Raw genomic sequence first — 22,205 nt, 5'->3', positions numbered from 1 at the left:
AGGCAAATTTTAAAAAATTACTGACTTATACAAAATAACTATGTAAATTTATTAGAGCAAGATTTGACTTGAAAATTAATTTTATTTGGTAGAACCAGGGGGGGAGAGAGATGTACTTCAGCACCACAACTATCTGTGGATATTTGGTATGGTGTCCATATCAGCCGTGTACAAGGCAGCACACTACCTGCTCTTCTATCTCTCTGGCCCCCAGTTTTGTTTTGTAATAAATGAGACTATCCTTTTTAGAGTCTGTCCTTTTCTAGCACCACACATGCTGGAGACAAACTACATGACGGAGACTTCAGAAAAAAACAGTAGTATATGTATCCAGGGGTCTCAAACTCCATAGGCCGCAAACAGCCCTCTAGGCCCTGCCCTAGAGGAATTTTTGTTTTGTTTTGTTTTAGTTTTTTGGGTCACACCCCCCCAATGTTCAAGGCTTACTACTGACTTTGCACTCAAAGATCACCCCGACTTTGCCTCCTGCGGCCCGCAGGTAAATTGAGTTTGAGACCCCTGATTCTAGACAAACTCAGCAATGTATTTTCAGAACACCTAAGAAAATCAGAAACCCTACAACTCAGTAGAACCTTATCTGAAAATGCCAAGAAATTGTAGTAGTTTAAATTCATGACTCTGAAATGATTCAACATGGTTGAATAGGTGCACTTCTAAAAGCCCTGACCCTGTTACATGTGGTATTTGTACTCTGCTGTCTGATATTTTGTGCTTTATAATCCCAACAAACTCTTCTCCCATCTCTACTGACTGGCCACTAGCCAGTTCCTGAAAACACATGGCTCCTCCTCAGGCTGGAAAGGATTCCTGAGTACTTTATTCATCCAGCCCAAAGAATTCACTTCCCCCTTCAGCCAGAAGCAGCCTCCTCTGAGAATTGAACACAGTTACATCTTTTAAGAATAAAAGGAAACATGGGGCCGGGGCAATAGCACAGAAGGTAGAGCATTTGCCTTGCACACAGCTGACCCTGGAGGGACCTCAATTCGATCCCCTGGCATCCCATATGGTTCTCCTTGCCAGGAGCGATTTCTGAGCACATAGCCAGGAGTAGTAATCTGTGAGTGTCACTGAATGTGGCCCCCCCCAAAAAAATAAATAAAAGAAAACAAAATGGTAGGGTTGTAAAGTGGATGTTTGGGGATGAGCTTAGACTAAGGGGGTCCTGGAAATTAATGCCCCTAGAGCTTAGTATCAACAACTCCATCCAATGCCTAGAGAAAGTCTCCTGAATTGGTGGCGACCTTTTCCCCCAAGCAAAGCTCCCTTGACTTCTAGTCAGTCACTGGACTCTCTAATGCTACCAAAGCAATCTGGCTTTTATCTTTCGAAGACTATTCTTGTATCTTAGGAATTCCTGTAACAACGGGAATCTAAACTCTCCCAAATATAGTGAAATGAAAATCAATGATCATGATTAAGTTAAGTTTTAGAAGAATACATGAACTCACCCCTAACTCAACAGGAATATCTATTTTATCCCCTTTAAAAATCCCTCTCACCCTGCATTTGCGGAAGTGTTCGCTGAATTACACTCTGCCATTCTCCAGGGGAAGAAAAGAAGCTTTACCTCAGTAGAACCTCACTGTCAGAGCTTGGCTTCCTCTGGATCAAGCAAAAAAACCAGCTCTGCAGTAACTCTTGCTTTTTTTTTATTAAAAACAAAACAAAACAAAACAAAAAAAAAGCACTTATTCACTGTTGATTCTTAGAGTATAAATCTTTCTTGATCTTGGAAAAATAAATAAGCTATACCAGAAAAGCCCTTGACCAGGGAAGCTCTCTATTTTGGTTTTTGTTCTGACTGTTGTGTGTGGCAGGGGAAGGCAATAATTGGCTTCCTTGGATGCAGCACCAATCAATGTGCATTGTGGAGAGCAGAGAGCTGGCAGCCTCTGTTATGCCTCTGAATCAAAGACATGCATACATCCAAGGAAAAGTGTATTCTGACCTGTCAAACAGTTTGAATAGACACACGGTATACCAGATGTTCTCAGTCTTAACACATAATAACCAAGTTATCTCATGATTCTAAAACAGCAAAATCAGTATACTTGTACTTCCAGACATGTATAGAATCTTCGCTAGAGAACTACAGAACAATCTGATGCACTGGAACACGAAGTTCCAATTCGGCTATAAGTCTCACTCTGCTCTAACTAGCTCTGTGACTGGGACAAGTTCCTCAGCCTGCTTCTATGAATTGCAAAACAGAGAGGAAGATAGTGGCTCCTACAACTCAGTGTAATTATGAGAAATAGGAAAATTATTACTTGTAAAGTGCTCAGAATAAGAGGAGCATATCAATCACGGTGTTTAGAGAACACCTTAAGCATGTCCCAAAAAGTGACAAACATTTCCCTGCCTAATGCCCTAACATTTTAGAAGTATATCATAAATGCTTCAAATGTTTTACCTGAAATATAAGTCACACAACCAGCAGGTTCAAAAGACTCTACCACCATAACAAGTGTCTTGGAGAGACACTATACCATCAACCACATACTTCTTAGAAGGGAAGCAAAGAATATTATGGTCAGAAGGAAGTCGAATTTGAACTATATTTAAGGAGAGATAAAAACAGATTATCTTTCAAATAATGTAAATTTTATGAACTAAGTAAAAATATGCAGAATAAAAATTTGTAACAAGATAAAGAAAAGCATCTACACACCTATCCACATGTCTATATCTATTATTCTATCAAGGTGCATTAACATGGGATTCCTGAGTTACATGATTAAGAAGATTTCACTGAAGTTAACAAATATTCCAATAATAAAATTTTCTCTCTAACTAGTTTAACTCAGAAGTCTGATCAAAGATGCACAGCTGCATACAGTTATGATCACAAATAGGTATGTACACAAAACCCATTGCAGGACACACAAAAGAGAGTGTGGTATTAAGATCAGACTTCCACTGGCCCCTACTACCAGAAACCAGTTTTCTTTTGTTTGTTTGTTTGTTTGTTTGTTTTGGGGGGGTCATACCCGGCAGTGCTCAGGAGTTACTCCTGGCTCCATGCTCAGAAATCACTCCTGGCAAGCACGGGGAACCATATGGGATGCTGGGATTTGAACCGATGACCTTCTGCATGAAAGGCAAACGCCTTACCTCCATGCTATCTCTCCGGCCCCAGAAACCAGTTTTCTGACCACCCTCATCTTCTTCATCCTCTGTCTACTACCTCACGTGAAAACCTCGTAACCTCGTAAATTTTGGCAGAAAACCCAGGGGCAAGTGGGCGACCTTTGTTCCCTTCTGTTTGCTAGCGAGGAAATCTGCATACCTGTACCCCACCTCTAGAGAAGACCTAAGGTTCCCCAGGCCAGGTCTAGCCAGCCAGCACTTCCATTCTTCAAACTTCCTCAAATTGGCTGATAAGCCACAATCTCCTTCTCAGTCATAAAGAATTCCAAGCTGTTCTATCAATAGTACTTCCCAGCTCTTATTAGCTTGTCACCTACCTAAAACTCCTTTTTCGAACAGTTCTATCTTCCCTTCCTCCTTTCTTTCTAGCTACTCAGTTTTGGTTTCTTGTGGGCTGTGCTTTTCTGAGCTCCCTAGGTAAGATGGCCTGTTCTCTATTCTCTCTACTGTACCCCAGAAGAGTCTTATTCACTCCCATTACTGGGGTTCTGAAAAGTCTCTAGTTTCACCTGTCTCCATCTGGACACCTGGACATTCTTGGTGAGCATCATATATTAGTAAATTCAATCTGTACTAGCTTAAAATAAATCAGAAATCCATAAAGCATTCTTAAATCTTCTGTCTCCCTTTCCTTTGGTCTTCTTCCAATACGTATTATTCGTTCTATCATGTTTAATCAATCAATTTCTCGCTTATATCAATCAATTTCTCTAGTATATGTATGTTCTCAATCACTTATCATTATCCAGCCTTAGGCTCATTCCTCTCAAACCATTTTGCTCTATGATATTGATAGTTTTATAACAAATCAAATCGTGCCACCTTCTGCTTAAATGATTCAGAGGTTCTCCACTAGAGGGAGAGCACATTCATAATTCCTTCACCGTTCCAGGTCTGTCCACTTCTTTCTTCCTCATACTTGGGTTATACTATTTATCCCATACCATATATTACAGTGAACAATGGTAACATTTATTATGGTAAATCCTTAAATTTTGGTTTAGAAGCCACCAGTGTTTCAGATACCTTACCATTATTCATTTTCAGCTGACAAACACCTAGAAAGGCAGGTAGAAATCACCCCCCACACACACACACACACTTTATTTTTCCAGTTAAGTTAGACAAGGGCAAAGAAATAAAATAATGTTCCTAAGACCCTATCTAAAACATGGTGGGCAGACAATGCCCCTCGTGATGCTGAAGTCTCCAGGGAATATCCTGGAACATTGCATAGAGAGATGTGTTGTGCTCAAGAATTCTTTCTGGAAGGGTTGGCAGGGCGGTGGCTAGGCACATGCAAGGCAGCATTAGCCCTTGTACTATCTCTCAGCCCAAACATTCTTATAACACTGTTTTAAATTAACTGTTCAATGGATGGACAGAAACATTCTGATTCTTAAGAATTTAGCAGGAACAAATAAAAATAGCTTTAAACACACAAGAAACTATTAATAGGGAATAAAAGTGCTAAATTTGTTTTAAAAAAATGCTATCTCCACATAATCCTAATTCCATGGCCTGTGATTTTACAAGAAGTGAGGTGGAACACAAGATAAGGGGAGGCAGAGGTTGTTAAAACATCACAGGGCACAGCCGGTCTCACACAACATGAAGGGACAGGAGGACACCTTCCTCATTTTACAATGAAACACAGTGAGAGAAAAAAAATCCTTCCTTCTGAGCTGAAGGCGACCCAGGGGTGCCAATAAATGCCACGCAGGATCGTGAGCTGAGATCATTACCAGAGATAAACATGCTACATGAGAAATTCCTGGGGTCATTTAATCAAATTAGACAATGAACAACTTTTTAAAATGTGTTCATACTAAATTCCTGGTTTGGGTAGTGGTATTGTGGTTGAAAGAGATACACAGTAAAGATAAAAAGTATGATTCTAGATGACGTAAAACTTGTTTATGAACATGCACGATGATAACAGAAGATCAAGTTGAACAGAAAGTGATAAAACACTGATATTAGACAGGCAGATCTGGGAAGCTGGAGCTATAGCCTAGTGGGTAAGATGCTAGTCTGAACACAGTCAACAAGGGTTCGATCCCCGGCATGCTATATGGTTCCCTGAACCTGCCAAGAGTGATTCCTGAGTGCAGAGCCAGGAGTAAATCCTGAGCACTGCCAGGTGTGACCAAAAAGACAAACAAACAAACAAATAAATTGGAAGATCTGGATAAAGGATACAAGAGGATTTTATGCCTTGTATTATTCTGTATTACTCTGCTGTTCTGAAAATCCTCAAAACAGAAGAGAAAAATAAATATAGAAAGCCAAAGAACAAACCAAACTAACTGGGATAGTTACCTCTGCTTAAAGGAGCAGAGAGGAAGTAGAGTGCTTCCAGACCAAGTCATTGCTACCTCCTCTCTCACATTTCAGGTCTTTCTTTCTCTTCTTCAGAAATCCTTGAGCACAGCAAGGAAGGTGAAAGCTGAATTGGTGAAGGGCACAATGGAACAAAACATAAAAAGGCATAATGACACGATGAAGACCCACACAGGTCCTAGAGCACCTCTCAGTGCATATGAACAGCTGTGTCTTTGGACTGTCAGTAAGGAACACAGAAACCAGCAGGCCACAGGTAAAGGTCAAGGAAGAGTCCTTTCCCAGAACTATCTAAGTTGAAAACCAGGGAGCCAGATGTCAAAGAACTAAACTTAAACAAAGACCTAATGCCACATACCAAAAAAAAAAAAGCATCTCAAATACAGCAACTGCTACTGGGAACAGTCACACCTGTGCGCTGTAGGACCTCTTTACTTCTGGAATCCTTGCATCTTAACAAGGTCAGCGTGGCTTTCAAAATTTCCTTTGAAGGTAGCAAGGAAGCCACTCAACCTGTCAGCAAGCCTATAGGACACAGATCATTATGCTCCCTAAACATCAACTCAGCTCAGTCTCCTAACAAGGGTGACAGAAGGAAGGGAAGGGTAAGAAATCCTTCCTTAGACACACCCCAAACAGCCAAGGAATCTTCCCGTCTGTATCAGATTCTGTGTTATTATTATTTCTAGGTATTTTACAGGAAAGCAATTTGAAAAGAGATAAAAATGTAATCCAGCACCTGCCCACACTGACACCCTTGTTGTGTCAAGTAAATGGGAGCATGAAAACCAGCCTGGTCTAAGGTTTCAAGTGAGATGTGAGAATCTTGAACTGCTGTTGCAAAATTTTCATGAATTGGAAGCCATTGCAAAATAAAAGATGGAAGTCATTCATTTCACTAACTTTTAAGAGACCTTACTGAAATTAAAACCTTACTAGGGCCTCTCTCACACCCACCACGCAGTAGCAAGGCGACCACAACAGCCACTCCACAGATTTGTGTGCATTCATGCTGTCTCCCAAAGAGGCTGACTTGTTTGTTTTAAAAGTTCAAGCCCATTTCCTCCCTTAATTTCCACAGCTGGTCTGGTGAATAAATAACCAAAGTAGACACCATTTTATAAGAACTTTATTCTTACCTCATTTGAAGCTAGAAGGCATGAAACCAATTTGAAACCGAACCAATTAAGAGAACTAGAACTCTATAAAGCTGTACTCTCAAATTAAAAACAAAACAAACAAACAAAAAAAAACTGGAAAAGGGGCCAGAGCAGTGGCACGAGTGGTAAGGTTTCTGCCTTGCCCGCACTAGCCTACGACAGACCACAGTTCGATCCCCCGGTGTCCCATATGGTCCCCCAAGACAGGAGCTATTTCTGAGCGCATAGCCAAGAGTAACCCCTGAGAGTCACCAGATGTAGCCCCAAGACAAAAATAAGACAAACAAACAAACAAAATGCAAAAAACACACTTCACCAGGAGTATACTAGTCTTAATGATTACTGGTGGGGGGTGGGGGTGAGGGGGCACTGAAACTGTGCTTGAAACACCAGAAGGTCAACTATTTTGTTATTAAATAGAATTTACCTGTGCTTCAACAGGCAAATCATTAACATCACAGATGCTAGACCTGGCATGCAAGTCACCTTTTTTTCCATTGTTCACCAGAGTTGCACAGGCAATAGACCAATTCTCTGAGAGAAGAGAACTGTAATATAAAATATCTTCAAAGTCCCATTTACTGCATGGTAGACATAGTTTGGGTTCCATATTCAGCTAAAAATGTTAACGTTTGGGCCTGGAGAGATAGCACAGCGGCGTTTGCCTTGCAAGCAGCCAATCCAGGACCAAAGGTGGTTGGTTTGAATCCCGGTGTCCCATATGGTTCCCCGTGCCTGCCAGTAGCTATTTCTGAGCAGACAGCCAGGAGTAACCCCTGAGCACTGGCCGGGTGTGACCCAAAAACCAAAAAAAAAAAAAAAAAAAAAAAGTTAATATTTACTTACAACTACTATAGAACACGGTCTAGTTACTCAACCTCCTCTCCTAGTTTCCAGATACTTCACCTCTCACTACCAAAACAAGAAATGGAACTGTAATGCATGATGCAAATATCTAAATCTGGCTTAGATATCTAAATATCTAAAAATCTAAATATCTAAATCCAGCATTAAATGTTTAACTTCTGGACCGGTGAGGTGGCGCTAGAGTTAAGGTAGAGTCTGCCTTGCAAGCGCTAGCCAAGGAAGGACGGAGGTTCGATCCCATGGTGTCCCATATGGTCCCCCCAAGCCAGGGGCAATTTCTGAGTGTTTAGCCAGGAGTAACCCCTGAGCATCAAACGGGTGTGGCCAAAAAACGAAACAAAACAAAAAAAAAAGTTTAACTTCTTAGAAAAATTAGTTAAGGGGCCGGGAAGGTGGCGCTAGAGGTAAGGTGTCTGCCTTACAAGCACTAGCCAAGGAACGGACCGCGGTTCGATCCCCCGGCGTCCCATATGGTCCCCCCAAGCCAGGGGCGATTTCTGAGCACATTGCCAGGAGTAACCCCTGAGCGTCAAACGGGTGTGGCCCAAAAACCAAAAAAAAAAAAAAGAAAAAAAAATTAGTTAAATTTAAATGTGTCACCACCAAATGGAAGGGGACAACAGAGAATAGGCTAGAACAAAAGGATAAGCTTTCCTGACTTTCAGAGATTCCAAACTTCATTTCCATTCATGACCAGGAATTTTCAGACTAATTAAAAGACTCATTGAAATAGTCAATCTTAAATAAAAAGCAAAGCAAAAAGTTGGAAAGCCTGTGCATAAAACATAAACCTTACATAAGATCCATCATTACACAAGTGCCTTTTAAAAATACCAAGCAATATCTTTAATAATAAATCCAATTTCCCTATAATTCTAATTACATCTAAAACATAAATGTTATTAGAATATTAATAAACTTCATCCTGATTCAGCTGTGAAAACTCTCAAAGGGGTTCACCCCTCAGATGGTTTCAAGCTTTAAGGCTGCAATAATATTTTGAGAATCAGTCTCCCTTTACTTAACCCCTTAGAATTTTTTAGAAAATTATAAGCCAAATAAAATTCCTTTTCCAGTTGGGGTTCTATTCTTCACTGACCCTTTCCTTTAAGAATAGTCTCAAAGTCGGGCCAGAGTGGTGACGCAAGCAGTAGGGCGTCTGCCTTGCACATGCTAACCTAGGACAGCCCATGGTTCGATCCCCTGGTGCCCCATATGGTCCCCCACAAGCTAGGAGCAATTTCTGAATGCATAGCCAGGAGTAATCCCTGCGAATGACAGGTGTGACCCAAAAACCACATATATATTTATATATATTATATATATATGTATATATATGTATGTATGTGTATATATATTATATATATGTATATATATGTATGTATGTATGTATGTATGTATTCCTTTCCTTTGTTGACCAGAAATGCAGAAATAAAAAAACAAAAAATGCTATTTTTCTATCACAGGATAGAATTTCCCCTCTAGTTTAACATGGTTTCAAGATGCAAAGGAGAACCATCCCAGATTCTCTTAAGTGACCTATCTATAACAACTCTTTTTCTTATTGAACAGATAATCCTAGCAAAAGGTATGATTATCTTGTTCAGAAATTTGAAGGTGAAATTACAGAAACAATATCCCTGAAGCAAATTAATGCAGGATAGAAATATCAACTCTATGAATTATATTGAATATTATTATTTATCCATTCTCTATTGTTTTAACTGATGTCACGCAAGTTTTTCAAACCTGAGGACCAAGCTGGTTTCTTAGCCTAACTGAGCCTGCAGGTAATGCAGATGGCTAGAATGGCACATTCTTTTTTTTTTTTTTTTTTTGGGGGGGGGGGGTGGGGTGGGGTTGGGTTTTTGGGCCACACCCGGCGGTGCTCAGGGGTTACTCCTGGCTGTCTGCTCAGAAATAGCTCCTCGCAGGCACGGGGGACCATATGGGACACCGGGATTCGAACCAATCACCTTTGGTCCTGGATCGGCTGCTTGCAAGGCAAACGCCGCTGTGCTATCTCTCTGGGCCCTAGAATGGCACATTCTAAGGCTCCTCCCCCACTGTGATGAGCAGTGACTGTTTCTCCCAACCAGTGCCACTTCTAGATTGGTGGCTTGTACTGTTACTTGGTCTCCTGACATTTAGCACAGCGATTGCATCATAGAGGGAGAGTGCACCTGAGTCAGACTTTAAGAAGTCAGTGATTTCACAGCATTTTGTTTTGTTTTGGGGCCACCCCCAGCAATGATCATGGGTGATCTGACTTGGTGCCAAATAGATTAAACTCAGCTCTCCTGCATAGAAAATATGAATTACTCTCCTGGGTAGGGAGACAAAAAGTTTCACAAAGTTTTGAGGTAACCATATGTGGAGATAATACTTTGGGGGTGGGGAAGAGTGTTCTGGCGCATATCTTTTCTCTCTTTTCCTCCCTCCCACTTTTTCTCCCTCCCCCTACTCCTTTTCTCTTTCCCTCACAATCTCCTATCAGGTGTATTAATGAGCACAAAAGTAGCCACGTATACCTAGAAGGCAAAGAGATGGGAAGGATTTACAAAATTACAGTGCATCACTCCACTAGGAGTTGGGGGGGGGATAGTTATATACTGCTAAGGATATGAAAGAGAAAAGAGGTGCTATTCAGCAATTTTCCTCAGGACATATATTGCAATTTCACAAATGTTTTATACTGATGCTTCAAAATTTCAAAGGGTCAAGGAAGAGGCCATTAATTGTTTTGATTCTGGTAAGAATATTATAGACCACTCTGAGCTTTAGAACACAGTAAACACACATAAAAACTGATGGAAGAATCATCACATATAATCACATATAAAACCACATATATAATTATTTTATATAATTCATATACACTATGAATGCTTCACAAGAACTTGGCCCTTTGAGTGCAAGGTTCTAATTTGCGAATTTCTTTTCAATAATTTATCCATACTTTCAATGGCTTTAATGGTTTCAATGACTTTAAGTCTCTTTAACACACAGCTTCAAAGCCATATACTTCAAGATCTGCAAATACTTAAGATAAAAACAGTCCGGAAATCCTCAGAAAGATCCTTACAAAGTCAAATACAGCCTTCTTGTTTTCAAAAGGAGAATTGGTGATTGCCCTATCTCATTATTCCTTGCCTCACTGAGACACTAGCTCTTTCCGAAATCAAGAAGCAGGTATTCAGAGAGAAGGGGTACACTTTGCCATGTGGCAGAACTCCACTCTCCAAAGAGGTGCAAGATGGGGTGCCACTGGGGGTGAAGGTAAGGTTATGGAGCAAACAAATGCAATTCCAATAAGATCCATCAGAGGTGCCAGCAGGAAGGAAAATACTACCTCAAATGGCCAAAGGATTAGAGCTTAATCTTCAAATTTCTTTCTTTTTGAGGGGAGAAGGGGTGTGGAGGGTGCACATTCAACTGTATTCAGAGCTTACTCCCGATTCTATGTTGAGGGGACCATATACAGAACTAAACCTGGGTGAGCTGCATGCAAGGCAACCACCTTAACCTTTGAAATGTTTCTTTGGCCTGCAATGAAAGCCTTTACATTTAACATGCTAGTCACTTTATTTAGTCTGAGCTCCCCAACTACTTGAATATTCTACTGAATTCAATACATTTTTAAAGAAAAAGTGGTGAGGACACAATCTCATGGAAAATAATTTTATTTTTATGTAAATAAAAATAAGTTACAGAAACAAAGAGTAATTGGGGAGGGTGGGGTAGAAGGAGTAGATAAAAATCTTTAAAAGAAACGCCTTTATGTGGTTCTGTTTCCCAGTGTTTGGCATCTTCCCATGAACAACAGCGCTATGTGGCTTCTGCTAAAGCATCTGGGACAGAAGCTAAATACCAAGCCATGCTTGTCTAAATACAAACCAAACTGAGTACGAGCACTCTGTAATGTTCTTCAAAGTAGTAACAAAATTCATGAATCATTTCACCCAGCAGAGACATGATTATTTAAGCTCCTTACAAGTACAGTAATTGCGAAGAAATACAGGGAGACAGATTCACTTACATGATTGATGAAGAGGCTCTTGCGTTTTTCTCTCACTGTGAAAACAAAAGATGGGACAAAAACTGTTACATGCCTCTAGTCTATGCCAATCCCGTGTAGGTTGTTGAGTGGGTCCCTGGCTGTGCCCCAACCTTCCACCCACCAATGTACCCAGGTGCTTGATAATACCACACAATTGGGATGCATCCATCAATTTAAGATCATTAATAAGTCATGCAGCAATTTATTTCTAACCCATAAAATCCCAGACTGTATGGGCAGAATATAACTAACAAGAACATCCACCTGAGCATCAAAATAAGGAGTAAACAATGCAGTCAGAACTCACAGAACTGGAGTTCCTCTCCATGACGAGGAAAAGCAGTTTTCTCTATAGGAACCACCTTTGTTCCAGCTTCAATCACAGGTACTACTTAGGGTACCCCGGAGCACCACTGGGAGTTATCACCTTGGTGGCCCCAAACCCAACAAAACAAGTCATAATAAATAGATGATTTCTCACACAGCTTTGCCCAGAGCGGCTGCCCAAGGCCTTGGCAGCCTTCTCCAGACCTTAAGAGCTTCTCCCACTAGGCACTTCAGTCACACAGATGTGCCAGGTAGACAGGGGTTTCTAGCAGCCTTCTATCTATCTGTAAGTTTAGTGTTTTCTCTCTTGAAGGTTTACTTTTGAGAACACACACATGCCAGCTGGCACCTCCACTGAGCACATCACCACAGAGGATGCACAGAGCAGGACACGAACAGGCTTCCTTCATGGAGACAATGCCCCAGGTCCCCAGATAGCAATGCTACCTCAGGATATCCTAACATGACACTTTATCATCTAGGGAAGGGTTTGGCTCATGCAGTCCACACCCCAAACCCAGACTTGTTCATTTTCAAAAAATCTTCCTGCTTGCAAGGGGAAATTTCAAGAGGGCATCCAAACTGATCCCCAGCACTACACAGTCCCCTGGGCATTGTCAGATGTGGTTCTGGCAGACCCATGCCCCTCAGGGTCCAGTGTGCCCTAGCACACGGCAGGCACTGAGTGGCAATGCATCTGAGCAGTGAACCTCCATTCCAGTTGGCTGAGTATCACTGGAAGTGACCCTGCAACCCCATGAGCACCATTTAGGAGGCCACCAACTCCCCAAAGACAAATAAAAGTCCTCCAAGTACGATCAAAGTCCAACTGGTATGAACAAGAGATATATAGTCTCACAGTTCTTGGATTCATTTGGAAACACTTTTCCTTTGCCTTAGAGAAGCTCAATTCTTCTAGAACCACTGCTACTGTTACTCCCATCACAAAAATATTTGAAATGCAAATAAAAAACAGCAGACTGAGGACACTGTTGTGAGAAGCAGTTCACACTTGGGTCACAAGATATTTCTCTGTGCTGACAAGCCCCATCAAGATTGGAAGCCCTCAGCCAGGCCTAAGGCAAGACCTAGCTCAAGTGCTGAGTTAGTTGCTCAGAGTGGGAGGCCCAGGACTACTCCAGACCTGGCAAAAAAAAAAAATACTGGTGTTTAACTCTTTGGCACGCACACGTTTCATGTGCATGTGCACATGTGTGGGCGCCTGTGTGTATACAAATGTTCCTTGAATTAAAACTCATGCTTAATTACTGTGCATAAAGCCAGGAAGCAATGATGACACTTCTATGGTGATTTCTCATTGGTTAAACGGATCTGGAAATTGTACCCAGGCTGTCAATTTGTTAAGATTTCCAGAAAGTTCTAGGCGACAGCCCTTTATAGGACATCTAGCAGCAGTTCTGTGCAAAAGCTTTGTGTCTCCCAACTAAATGCAACTGCTCTGACAGATTAAAAAACAACAAAAAAAATAATCAATGCAACGGATGAAGCTCAAGTGGCAGGAGCATATGCCTATCATGTGTGAGGTTCTAAGTCAAAGCCTTGGCCCCACATGACCATCACCCCAACCCCAGGTGGTAGCAAACACCAAACATCAGGCTGGCATAGCTGGGCAGAGAATTGCCAAGTATGGCCCCTACACAAGAATAAGGCCTCAAGAAACAATACTACTTCTTAGATGGGCATGTTCAATAACAGGAAGAATAATCCACAACTTTTTTTTTTTTTACCAAAAGTGTAAGACATACATAAAAGTACAGAAGATGAGGAGGAGTACCATCAACACATATGTTGTTCTTCTGAGTCTCCAACAAAGAGCTCAGAATCAGGTAATTCTTGTGAAAGTCAGTTTATTCCAATTAGAATAGTTTTGTAGAAAAAGTTTCAACTATTACAAATTACCTAAGGATAAAATACCTGGCTCCAGCCTAGAATACTTTAGGCACTATTTTTGGGGGGAGGGGATGGGTTTTGGGTCCACCTGGTCCCCTCAGGGGTTACTCCTAACTCTGTGCTCAGAAATTGCTCCTGGCAGGCTCAGGGGACCATATGGGATGCTGGGATTCGAACCACTGTCCTTCTGCATACAAGGCAAATGCCTTACCTCCATGCTAACTCTCAGCCTTGGCACTCACTGCTTTATACAAGCAAGCACCTACAGGTACACCCTTGGCTTTGTCCTCTGAGTACTATGCCTGATGATATGTTCTGAAATTTGGGCTCATGGGGTCTAAATCTAAAACAAACTTCATATATTGCTTTGTAATGCTACTCCTATGAGGGGCAAAAGTAGGAGCAAAGGTAGGCAGCACCTGAGGAACTTGCCTATGCTTCTCTATTGATGACTTCTTTTGAAGTGTCTTCACTATCCCCAAACCACTGGCCTACAACTACACAAACAGGAAGGATACCTTACTCATGTTCACTCTGAATCCAACTACCTGAATCTGGATATTAGGACCTTACAAAGATAAGATTAATGAAGTTATCCAAGTCTAAATCTATCCTTAAATTGAATGGAAAACCACTAGGCTTAATAGTAACTAGAAAAATCAAAATGCCATCATCATTTAACTTTATGTAATAGTATAAATAATACGTCAAATCACTTCTAGTACAGGTTTTAATCATATTAAAAGCACAATATTTTTTTTTATTTTTGGGTCACACACGGTAGCGCTCAGGGGTTACTCCTGGCTCTATGCTCAGAAATCACTCCTGGCAGGCTCGGGAGACCATATGGGATGCCGGGATTTGAACCAGTGACCTTCTGCATGAAAGGCAAACGCCTTACCTCCATGCTATCTCTCTGGCCCCGATAATTTTGGTTATGAGTAACATTTCCACCAAAATGTAGAGTAGAATTCCAATAAAATTAAGAGCCCTAATAAACATAATTTGGGGGACACAATAAATTGATATGGTTCATCAACTTTTCTAGGAAAGAATAATAGCTAACTTTTTTGATGCTATACACCGAGTTTATTCAAAAGATTTTTAATTGGCTAATATAAAGGTCCATATTATGAGTTAAACAAAAATGTACTAGAGGTTTTTAAATAAGCCATCCAAAATGAAAATAGCAAAAACATCACCATTGCCATTAGAGGTCTCTAGATAAAATCAGCAGTGATGAGTAAATTGCAATGTTTGCCATCTGAGGAACAATTTCACTTAGCTTGCTACTGTGTTCACTCCCTTTTCATCATGGCATAGAAGTAAAATTTCTTTCCTCTCAAAAATACTTTCCCTGGCCTGAACTATAGTCTGGTAGGAAGGGCGCTTGCCTCACACACAGCCAACCCTGGTTTGATCCTCAAAATCCCTTAAGGTTCTCCAAGAACCACTAGGAGTGAATCCTGAGTGCAGAGCCAGGAGTAAGCCCTAAATACAACTGGGTATGGCCTAAAAACAAACAAACAAAAAACACCTATTCTGACCCCTATGATGATAGTTGGAAAGAAAGGATCATTCTGGACAAAGACTGGAGATAAAGTAATATAAATGGTACCCCCCTTCAAACCAGTGTCTAAAAGAGGGGGACAAGTATGAGAGAAGGGGGGCTGAGAGAGGGAGAGAGAATGATAGAAAGAAAAGAAAAATGTCTGCCATAGAGGAAGGCAAGGTTGGGGAAACTGGGGACATTGGTGGCAGGAAATGTGCACCAGGAAGAGTGTTGTACATTGTATGACTAAAATTCAGACATGAATAACTGTAACTGAAAAAAAAACTATCATGAGCAATGTTGTAAACCATGGAAAATAAATAAAAATTTAAAAATATAAAAAAATTGGAGCTGGAGAGATAGCACTGCGGTGTTTGCCTTGCAAGCAGCCGATCCAGGACCAAAGGTGGTTGGTTCTAATCCCAGCATCCCATATGGTCCCCGTGCCTGCCAGGAGCTATTTCTGAGCAGTTAGCCAAGAGTAACCCCTGAGCACCGCCAGGTGTGGCCCAAAAACAAACAAACAAAACAAAAAAAAAAACAACAAAACAAAAAATATATATAAAAAATTACCTTTGTGATTAAAAAATAGTGCCTAATTACTAAGGAATTTTTTAATACTGTATATGTGCTTTAAAACTAGCTTCTTTTACAACCAGGCACTGGAAAAACTGTCTTGATTTCTCCTGTTCTACTTCGAATGTCAGTCACTCTGAGACACAAGGTTAGAACTAAAAGATTCTAAGAGTCACATCAAACACTGTTTGAGAATGAGAGAGCAGCCCCCTGCCACACAGGAGGACGACAGGTGCCGGGCTCATGCTCCCTGAGCCTAGTTCTCCCCCACTTCCAAGGGCAGGGCCCCAGCACAAGCTCTGTGCACGCAATGAGCTCTGTGAGACAGCAGCGTGGTAATTAGGCCCCGAGATGAACAGAGCTAAGCTCTTCCACAAAGAAAAATTATTTAGCTTATAATTACTCAAAGTGTGAAAGACTAGCAGCCACACAAGTGGGAGGCTCCTACAGTAAGGTAAAGAAGTCGACAGCTTTCTTTGAAGATATATAATTGCTGAAATGGCAGAGCAGAGTCAATGTACACCATCAAGATTTACTTTGAAAGAGAAGGTTTTGTTCTTTTTTCTTGCCCCACCCCCCATGCGTTGCACAGGTTCTTAACTATCAAAGATTCCATTTTGATCCAGTGATGAAGCATAGAGGGGAGCACATGCCCAGTATGCAGAGACCCCAAGTTTGATCTGTATAGCTGAATGACCACTACCAACCAGTTTTGAGCTCCAATGGACCCCAAGCACTGCGAGGGTAACCCTGGTAGCCCAGAACTTCTGCAGCATGTAACCAGGACCAAACACTGAACCATCTGCCTGAACCAGAGTATTGCTGGGCACAGTCCCTCAGCCCACAGGAGTCCTTCTTAAAATTCCCCTAAAATTCCAAGAAGGAGAGAGGGAGAGGGAGAGGGAGAGGGAGAGGGAGAGGGAGAGGGAGAGGGAGAGGGAGAGGGAGAGAGAATGTTTGGACCACACCCAGTGGTTTTTAGGGAATACTCCTGGCGGTATTCAGGGGACCATATGGGGAGCCAAGGATCAAACCTGGGGTTGTCTCTGTGCAAGGCAAGCACTTTAACTGCTGTACTAGCTCTCCAGGCCCTCTACAATCTTTTTAGTTCAACTTTAATTTTCTTCAGCATAAATTTGAGATTATCATTCAATTTCTATTATTTTCCACTGTAGTGTTAATTCAAGCATTTGCTTAATTCTAGGCGCTAACCAGGAGAAGCAGCAGAGGTTCTCTAAGGTTCCGCACCTTGCTGAGCTCACAAACCTGCCAGGAAGGAAAGTCATAAACATAGATGCCTAGAACACAGGCTCACACCTACCACAGGATACTCCCCCCAACAGTAACCTGCCATGAGGTCACGCCCCACATAGCCTGACTTCCAGGCCACAGGGAGACAGCTTCTCCCTCTCCCGAGATCTCTGGCCTGGGCTGAATTGTCCTGGATCTGTGTTTATTTCTAAAGCTGAGTACAGAGAATCAGGACATTCTGTACAATCACACTGAAATCTAAACAAGCAAGGCTCATAAAATAAAAAACAAGGGAAGGAAAATGTCAAAGATGTCTAGGGTAGATTAGTTGTGAACAGAAAATCCTAGGGACAAGAACAGGAGGCAGAAATAGGTATGAAGGTAAAGAGAAAACAATTCAAAGATCCAATATGTAGCTAATAAGCTGGCTGCAAAAGTTTTATGATTTCTCTGGAGAAGACCTACGATCAAATAATTTCCTGAATACAGAACCTAAATAAAGATGTTTTATGGGCTGGAGAAATAGTACAGTGGGTTAGGTGTTTGCCTTGTATACGGCTAACCCAAGTTTGATCCCCAGCATCCCATCTGGTCCCAAGCCTACCAGGGGTGATTTCTGAGTGCAGAGTCAAGAATAATCCCTGTACACCAAGGGGTTTGGTGCCCTCTACAAAGAAAATATTTTTCAAAGTTGTAAGGGTGCATTTATAGTAAAAAAAAAAAAAAAAGAAAAGAAAACCCTTAGAAAACACAAGTGCTTTATAAAGAAAATATAAATTAAAAATAGGAAACCATGATGTGTGTGCATGTATTCCAACAACCATGCTTTGGAATGTACTGACACTGACAGGTATGGCAGTATTTGGCACTCAAAAGAAGTCTTTCTTAGCAGAGCCTTAAGACTATGCCCCATTCCTGTGCAATGATAATTTTCTCTCTCCTGGGTCTGGTCCAGTATCTAAGAGGTAACACGAAGAACCTGAAACTTCCACTAAGCTACAAAGGTGCAGAAACTCAAATCAGGGTGGACAATCCATCCAACTAAGCCAGTGAGAGCCTGCCCTCCAGAATAAGGACTCCACTTACCCAGAACTGCTACTCTAGGATCACACACCCACAGAAGGTAAGAACTCCATTTCAGGGATGAAACACCAGGGTTCTGGGCTGTTACTGGGTCAGCTGAACAAGATCAGACAGGTGGCAACTGTCCCTAAGCTCCCTCAAAGTTTACCCAGAGGACTGTGCTGCCTCTAGTCAACAGAAACTTGAGGAAATCTTTGCAAGGTAGTGCTTTGCTCTTATGGGATAACTGACCTGGATTATCAGTAACATTCCATGGCCTGCCTAAATGTCAAGTAGCAGCTGACTGAAACACCAACAATGTAAGATAGGTTCATCAGTGAGAGGAGCTAGGAGGCAGTGAAGGGTTCTCAGGAGTTTAAAAAGGGGAGTTGCAAGGAAACTTGTGAAAAAAAGCTAGAGAGTATATATGACAGCAGAACAGAGGTATGGCGGCAAAGGGCACTCCTTTGCTTTGCTGCCCACACAGACTGTGACCCCAGTGCCTCCACTGGAGGCAGCTCCTGAGGGGATGGAGAAAGCAGTAATCCCTTTTAGAAGCCCTGTGGGGGTCAGTGTGGTAAGGAGAAACAAACCATCTCTCCTGTCCAGACCAGGTGAGGGAAGACAAGATATCTCTGCATAGCAGGCTGTGGCAGTAATGGTGAAACAGGAAGTATTGGGGGAACAGATGGGATTTAAGATGATCACTGTGGAAGGTCAGAGAGTAGGGTACTCGCCTTCATATTATTGTCCTGACTTCAATTCCCAGGACCACATAGAGCCCTTTGAGCCAGCCAGCAGGATCCCTGAGCACAGAGTCAGGAGTAAGCACTGAGCACCGCTAGGTGTGGCCCCAAAACAAAGCAAAGCAAAACAAAAAATGCTCACTTCGGCACTCCTAGGTCTGCCTGTTGGTGACCAAGGCAGATTTGTTTACTCATTAGAAAACAGATCACAACAAAACTCCAAAAGCAATAGAAACTGAAGAACTGTTCTACTAGGAAGCTTATCACTGAAATGGGAGTGAGGTGAAGAGGGGGATAAAACAGGGGAGAGAAAACTAGGACAGTGGTGGAGGGGAAAGTGCCTGCTCTAGAGGCAGGTGGTGCAGGTGGGAAACTGGGGACACTGGCACTAGAGTAAGGCGTCTGCCTTGCAAGCACTAGCCTAGAATGGACCGCGGTTCGATCCCCCAGCATCCCATATGGTTCCCCCCCAAGCCAGGAGCAATTTCTGAGTGCATAGCCAGGAGTAACCCCTGAGCATCAACAGGTGTGCCCCCCAAAAAAAGTTTAAAAAAAATTTACACCCCCCCACCAAAAAAAAACAGGTGTTAGGGGCAGACAACTTCTGGTAGAGTACTTACTTAGTATGTTGCTGGCCCAGGTGTGATCTTGCACTCCATATGGTCTCTGAGCTTGCCAGGAGGCTCCCAGAGCAGAGAGCCAGGAGTAAGTAAGCCCTGAGCATCTCCAGGTGTAGCCCAAAAGGCCAAAAATGAAACAAGTGACAGAACAGATTGGACAAAACAGGTATAGTGGATAAAGCACATGCCCTGCACACAGCCAAATGGGTTTGATCCTGGCACCATGACAGTCCCCTGAGCACAGAGCCATGAGTGAACACAAGAGTACTATTAAGGGTTGTGCTCTCCTCATCCTCCAATTGAATTAAATAAAAGGAGAAAAAAGGTGATTTGGAAAAGAGTCATGAGGGCCATGTGGGAGAGGATGTCAAGAGTCAGACTGTTGGAGTCCCAGCACCTGCTTTTCAGGCCACCAGGGCAGACACAAGCTGAGCTGTTCACTGCTGGGGGCCTCAAGCTTCCCAACAACAATCTGGCTCTGACAGTTATGATCACAGCCAATTCACAGGCAATCATAAACCAGGAGCTCAACAAGGGGCGAACAAGGATCTAAGGTCAGTCCCAGAGCTTGAGCTGCTGAGATGGAGAGCAAAGGCCAATGCCTGGCAGCTGGCTGGAGATAAGCACATTCCACCGGCTCCTGTCCTGGGTTTCATTAGCTGCAGCAACGTTTGATATTTCTCAGTCACTTCCCCACCCAGCACTTCCCAGACCCGAAAGAGAAGTGATATTCGTTTAGCGATTCTTTCCCTGAAATACTGATTTATTTCCCCCAAATAAAGGTCATCGTAAGGCCAGAGGGAAGCAGTAGCTGAAATCAGGTGTCTCCATGGCTGCACACGCTGCAGGGCTATCCATCCTCCACGGCTCCCCCTTCTGTCTTCTCCTTGGTTCTTTCTCAGAGAAAGGCATACCCACCCAGCTCTGGCTATGTGCTGACCCCACCTTAAAGACCCCTCTGGAGACCCCACACACAAAACAACAAGTGGAGACAAGAACTGGGGTACAACCTTTCTTTCCTCTTATTCCAGCTGGCAGCCCAGAGCAGTTACTCCCCACCAGTGGAGAAGGAACAAGGTCTGGCTCTGACCCTGCAGCTATCAAAAGGCATGATTGGTTTCTGGGGACCAGGCCTTGAGAGGGGCTCAGAGGGAGAGGATCATGGGCTCAGAGCAGGACAGCAGGGGGCAGCAGGAAAGGAGATACCAGTGACAAGGCATAGGCTTCCTCAGGGTGCTCACCAGCTGTTTGCTAACACAGATTTCGGAGAGCCCACCAGCAGAACAATAAAGCCAATCACAGGCATTTCTGTAACATGTTGCATGCATTAGAAATGAATAAAATCAGGCTTTTCAAATACAAAGTCTGATCTGTTGATAGTCTCACAACAATGCTCTAGCTCTGATGACAAGAGAGAAAGAAGGGCATGCCTATTTTGGAAAAAAAAAGGCAATAAATCAAGGGGGGCATTATTAGTTCATAGGAAAAAATCAAGAGGTGGGGAAATTTTCTCTTCAACATATATTGAGTTCCTTCTATGTGTCAGTCACTGTACACAGCACAGAAGAATAAACAAGAGAAAAACATACAATCAATAAAAACAGATGGAGTTTGCTGTTTGAAAGGGCAGAAGACAACCTGCGCTGGGGTCAAAGGAACCAGTGAAGATGCTCTTCGGTGAATCAGAGGGTTTTTGTGTCCAGGTAAGAAGACCATGTGTTGCTAGTGCAGAGTCATTTGTATGTCTAGTGAAAAACCTTTCAGTGAACTCCAACGAGGCAAAAGTGAGAAAGTGCTGTAACCTGGCAAGAAAACCCCTTTGCAAATCAAGTGAATTCTTATTCTTTATGGAACTAAAGAATATTAATTTGTAGCTGTTTATTAGGAATTGTTAGGATGATAAAAACTCTGGAGAATTTTTAACACATGAATCAGAATTTTTGAAAAAATAAAACTGGTATCAACATAATAAAGCTCCTTCTATTTCCTACCTCTTAGGTACATGAATCCATAAAGCAAAGGATTTAATGATATAGCATGCCTTTGCCCAATGTTATGTTCACCCACTAAAGCATCTCCATATTTTTTTCAAAATGCGTTTACTTGGGGTCAGAGCAATAGCACAGCGGTAGGGTGTTTGCCTTGCATGTGGCAGATCCAGGACGAACCTGGGTTGAAACCCCGGCGTCCCATATGGTCCCCCTATCCAAGAGCAATTTGAGCACATAGCCAGGAGTTATTACTGTCACCAGATGGGCCCAAAAACCAAAACCAAAAAAAAAAAAATTGTTTTGTTTACTTCGTTAATGTTCATTAAAATTTTAATGCTTGAGTTGTTTGAATCAACCGATGTCTAATCTGAATAAAAATATCTCACTCCAGAACTTTTTTTTTTTACGTTTTATGGGCCCACCCCAGCTGTGCTTAGGCCCACTCTTGACTTTGCACTCAGAATCAGTTCTGGCAGGGTGCAGAGGGCCATATAGGGTTCCAGCTCCCTTCAGGACTTATTTTTAATAATGAAAAAAGAAAATTAAATTTGGAGCCATATTTTCA

At 42.2% G+C, this 22,205-nt stretch overlaps 1 protein-coding gene across 1 annotated transcript in view; it reads right to left on the bottom strand.

The window, feature by feature from the left end:
• Positions 1-22,205, bottom strand: part of CCNY (cyclin Y) — a 199,297-nt gene that overhangs the window by 46,689 nt on the left and 130,403 nt on the right. The window contains 1 exon segment of the mRNA XM_049776665.1: positions 11,584-11,618. Within this exon segment, the coding sequence (XP_049632622.1) occupies positions 11,584-11,618 (35 nt within the window).

The sequence above is a fragment of the Suncus etruscus genome, chromosome 7 (genome assembly GCF_024139225.1).
Source record: "Suncus etruscus isolate mSunEtr1 chromosome 7, mSunEtr1.pri.cur, whole genome shotgun sequence".
Lineage (NCBI taxonomy): Eukaryota > Metazoa > Chordata > Mammalia > Eulipotyphla > Soricidae > Suncus > Suncus etruscus.
This window is presented reverse-complemented; position numbering and strand designations above follow the sequence as displayed.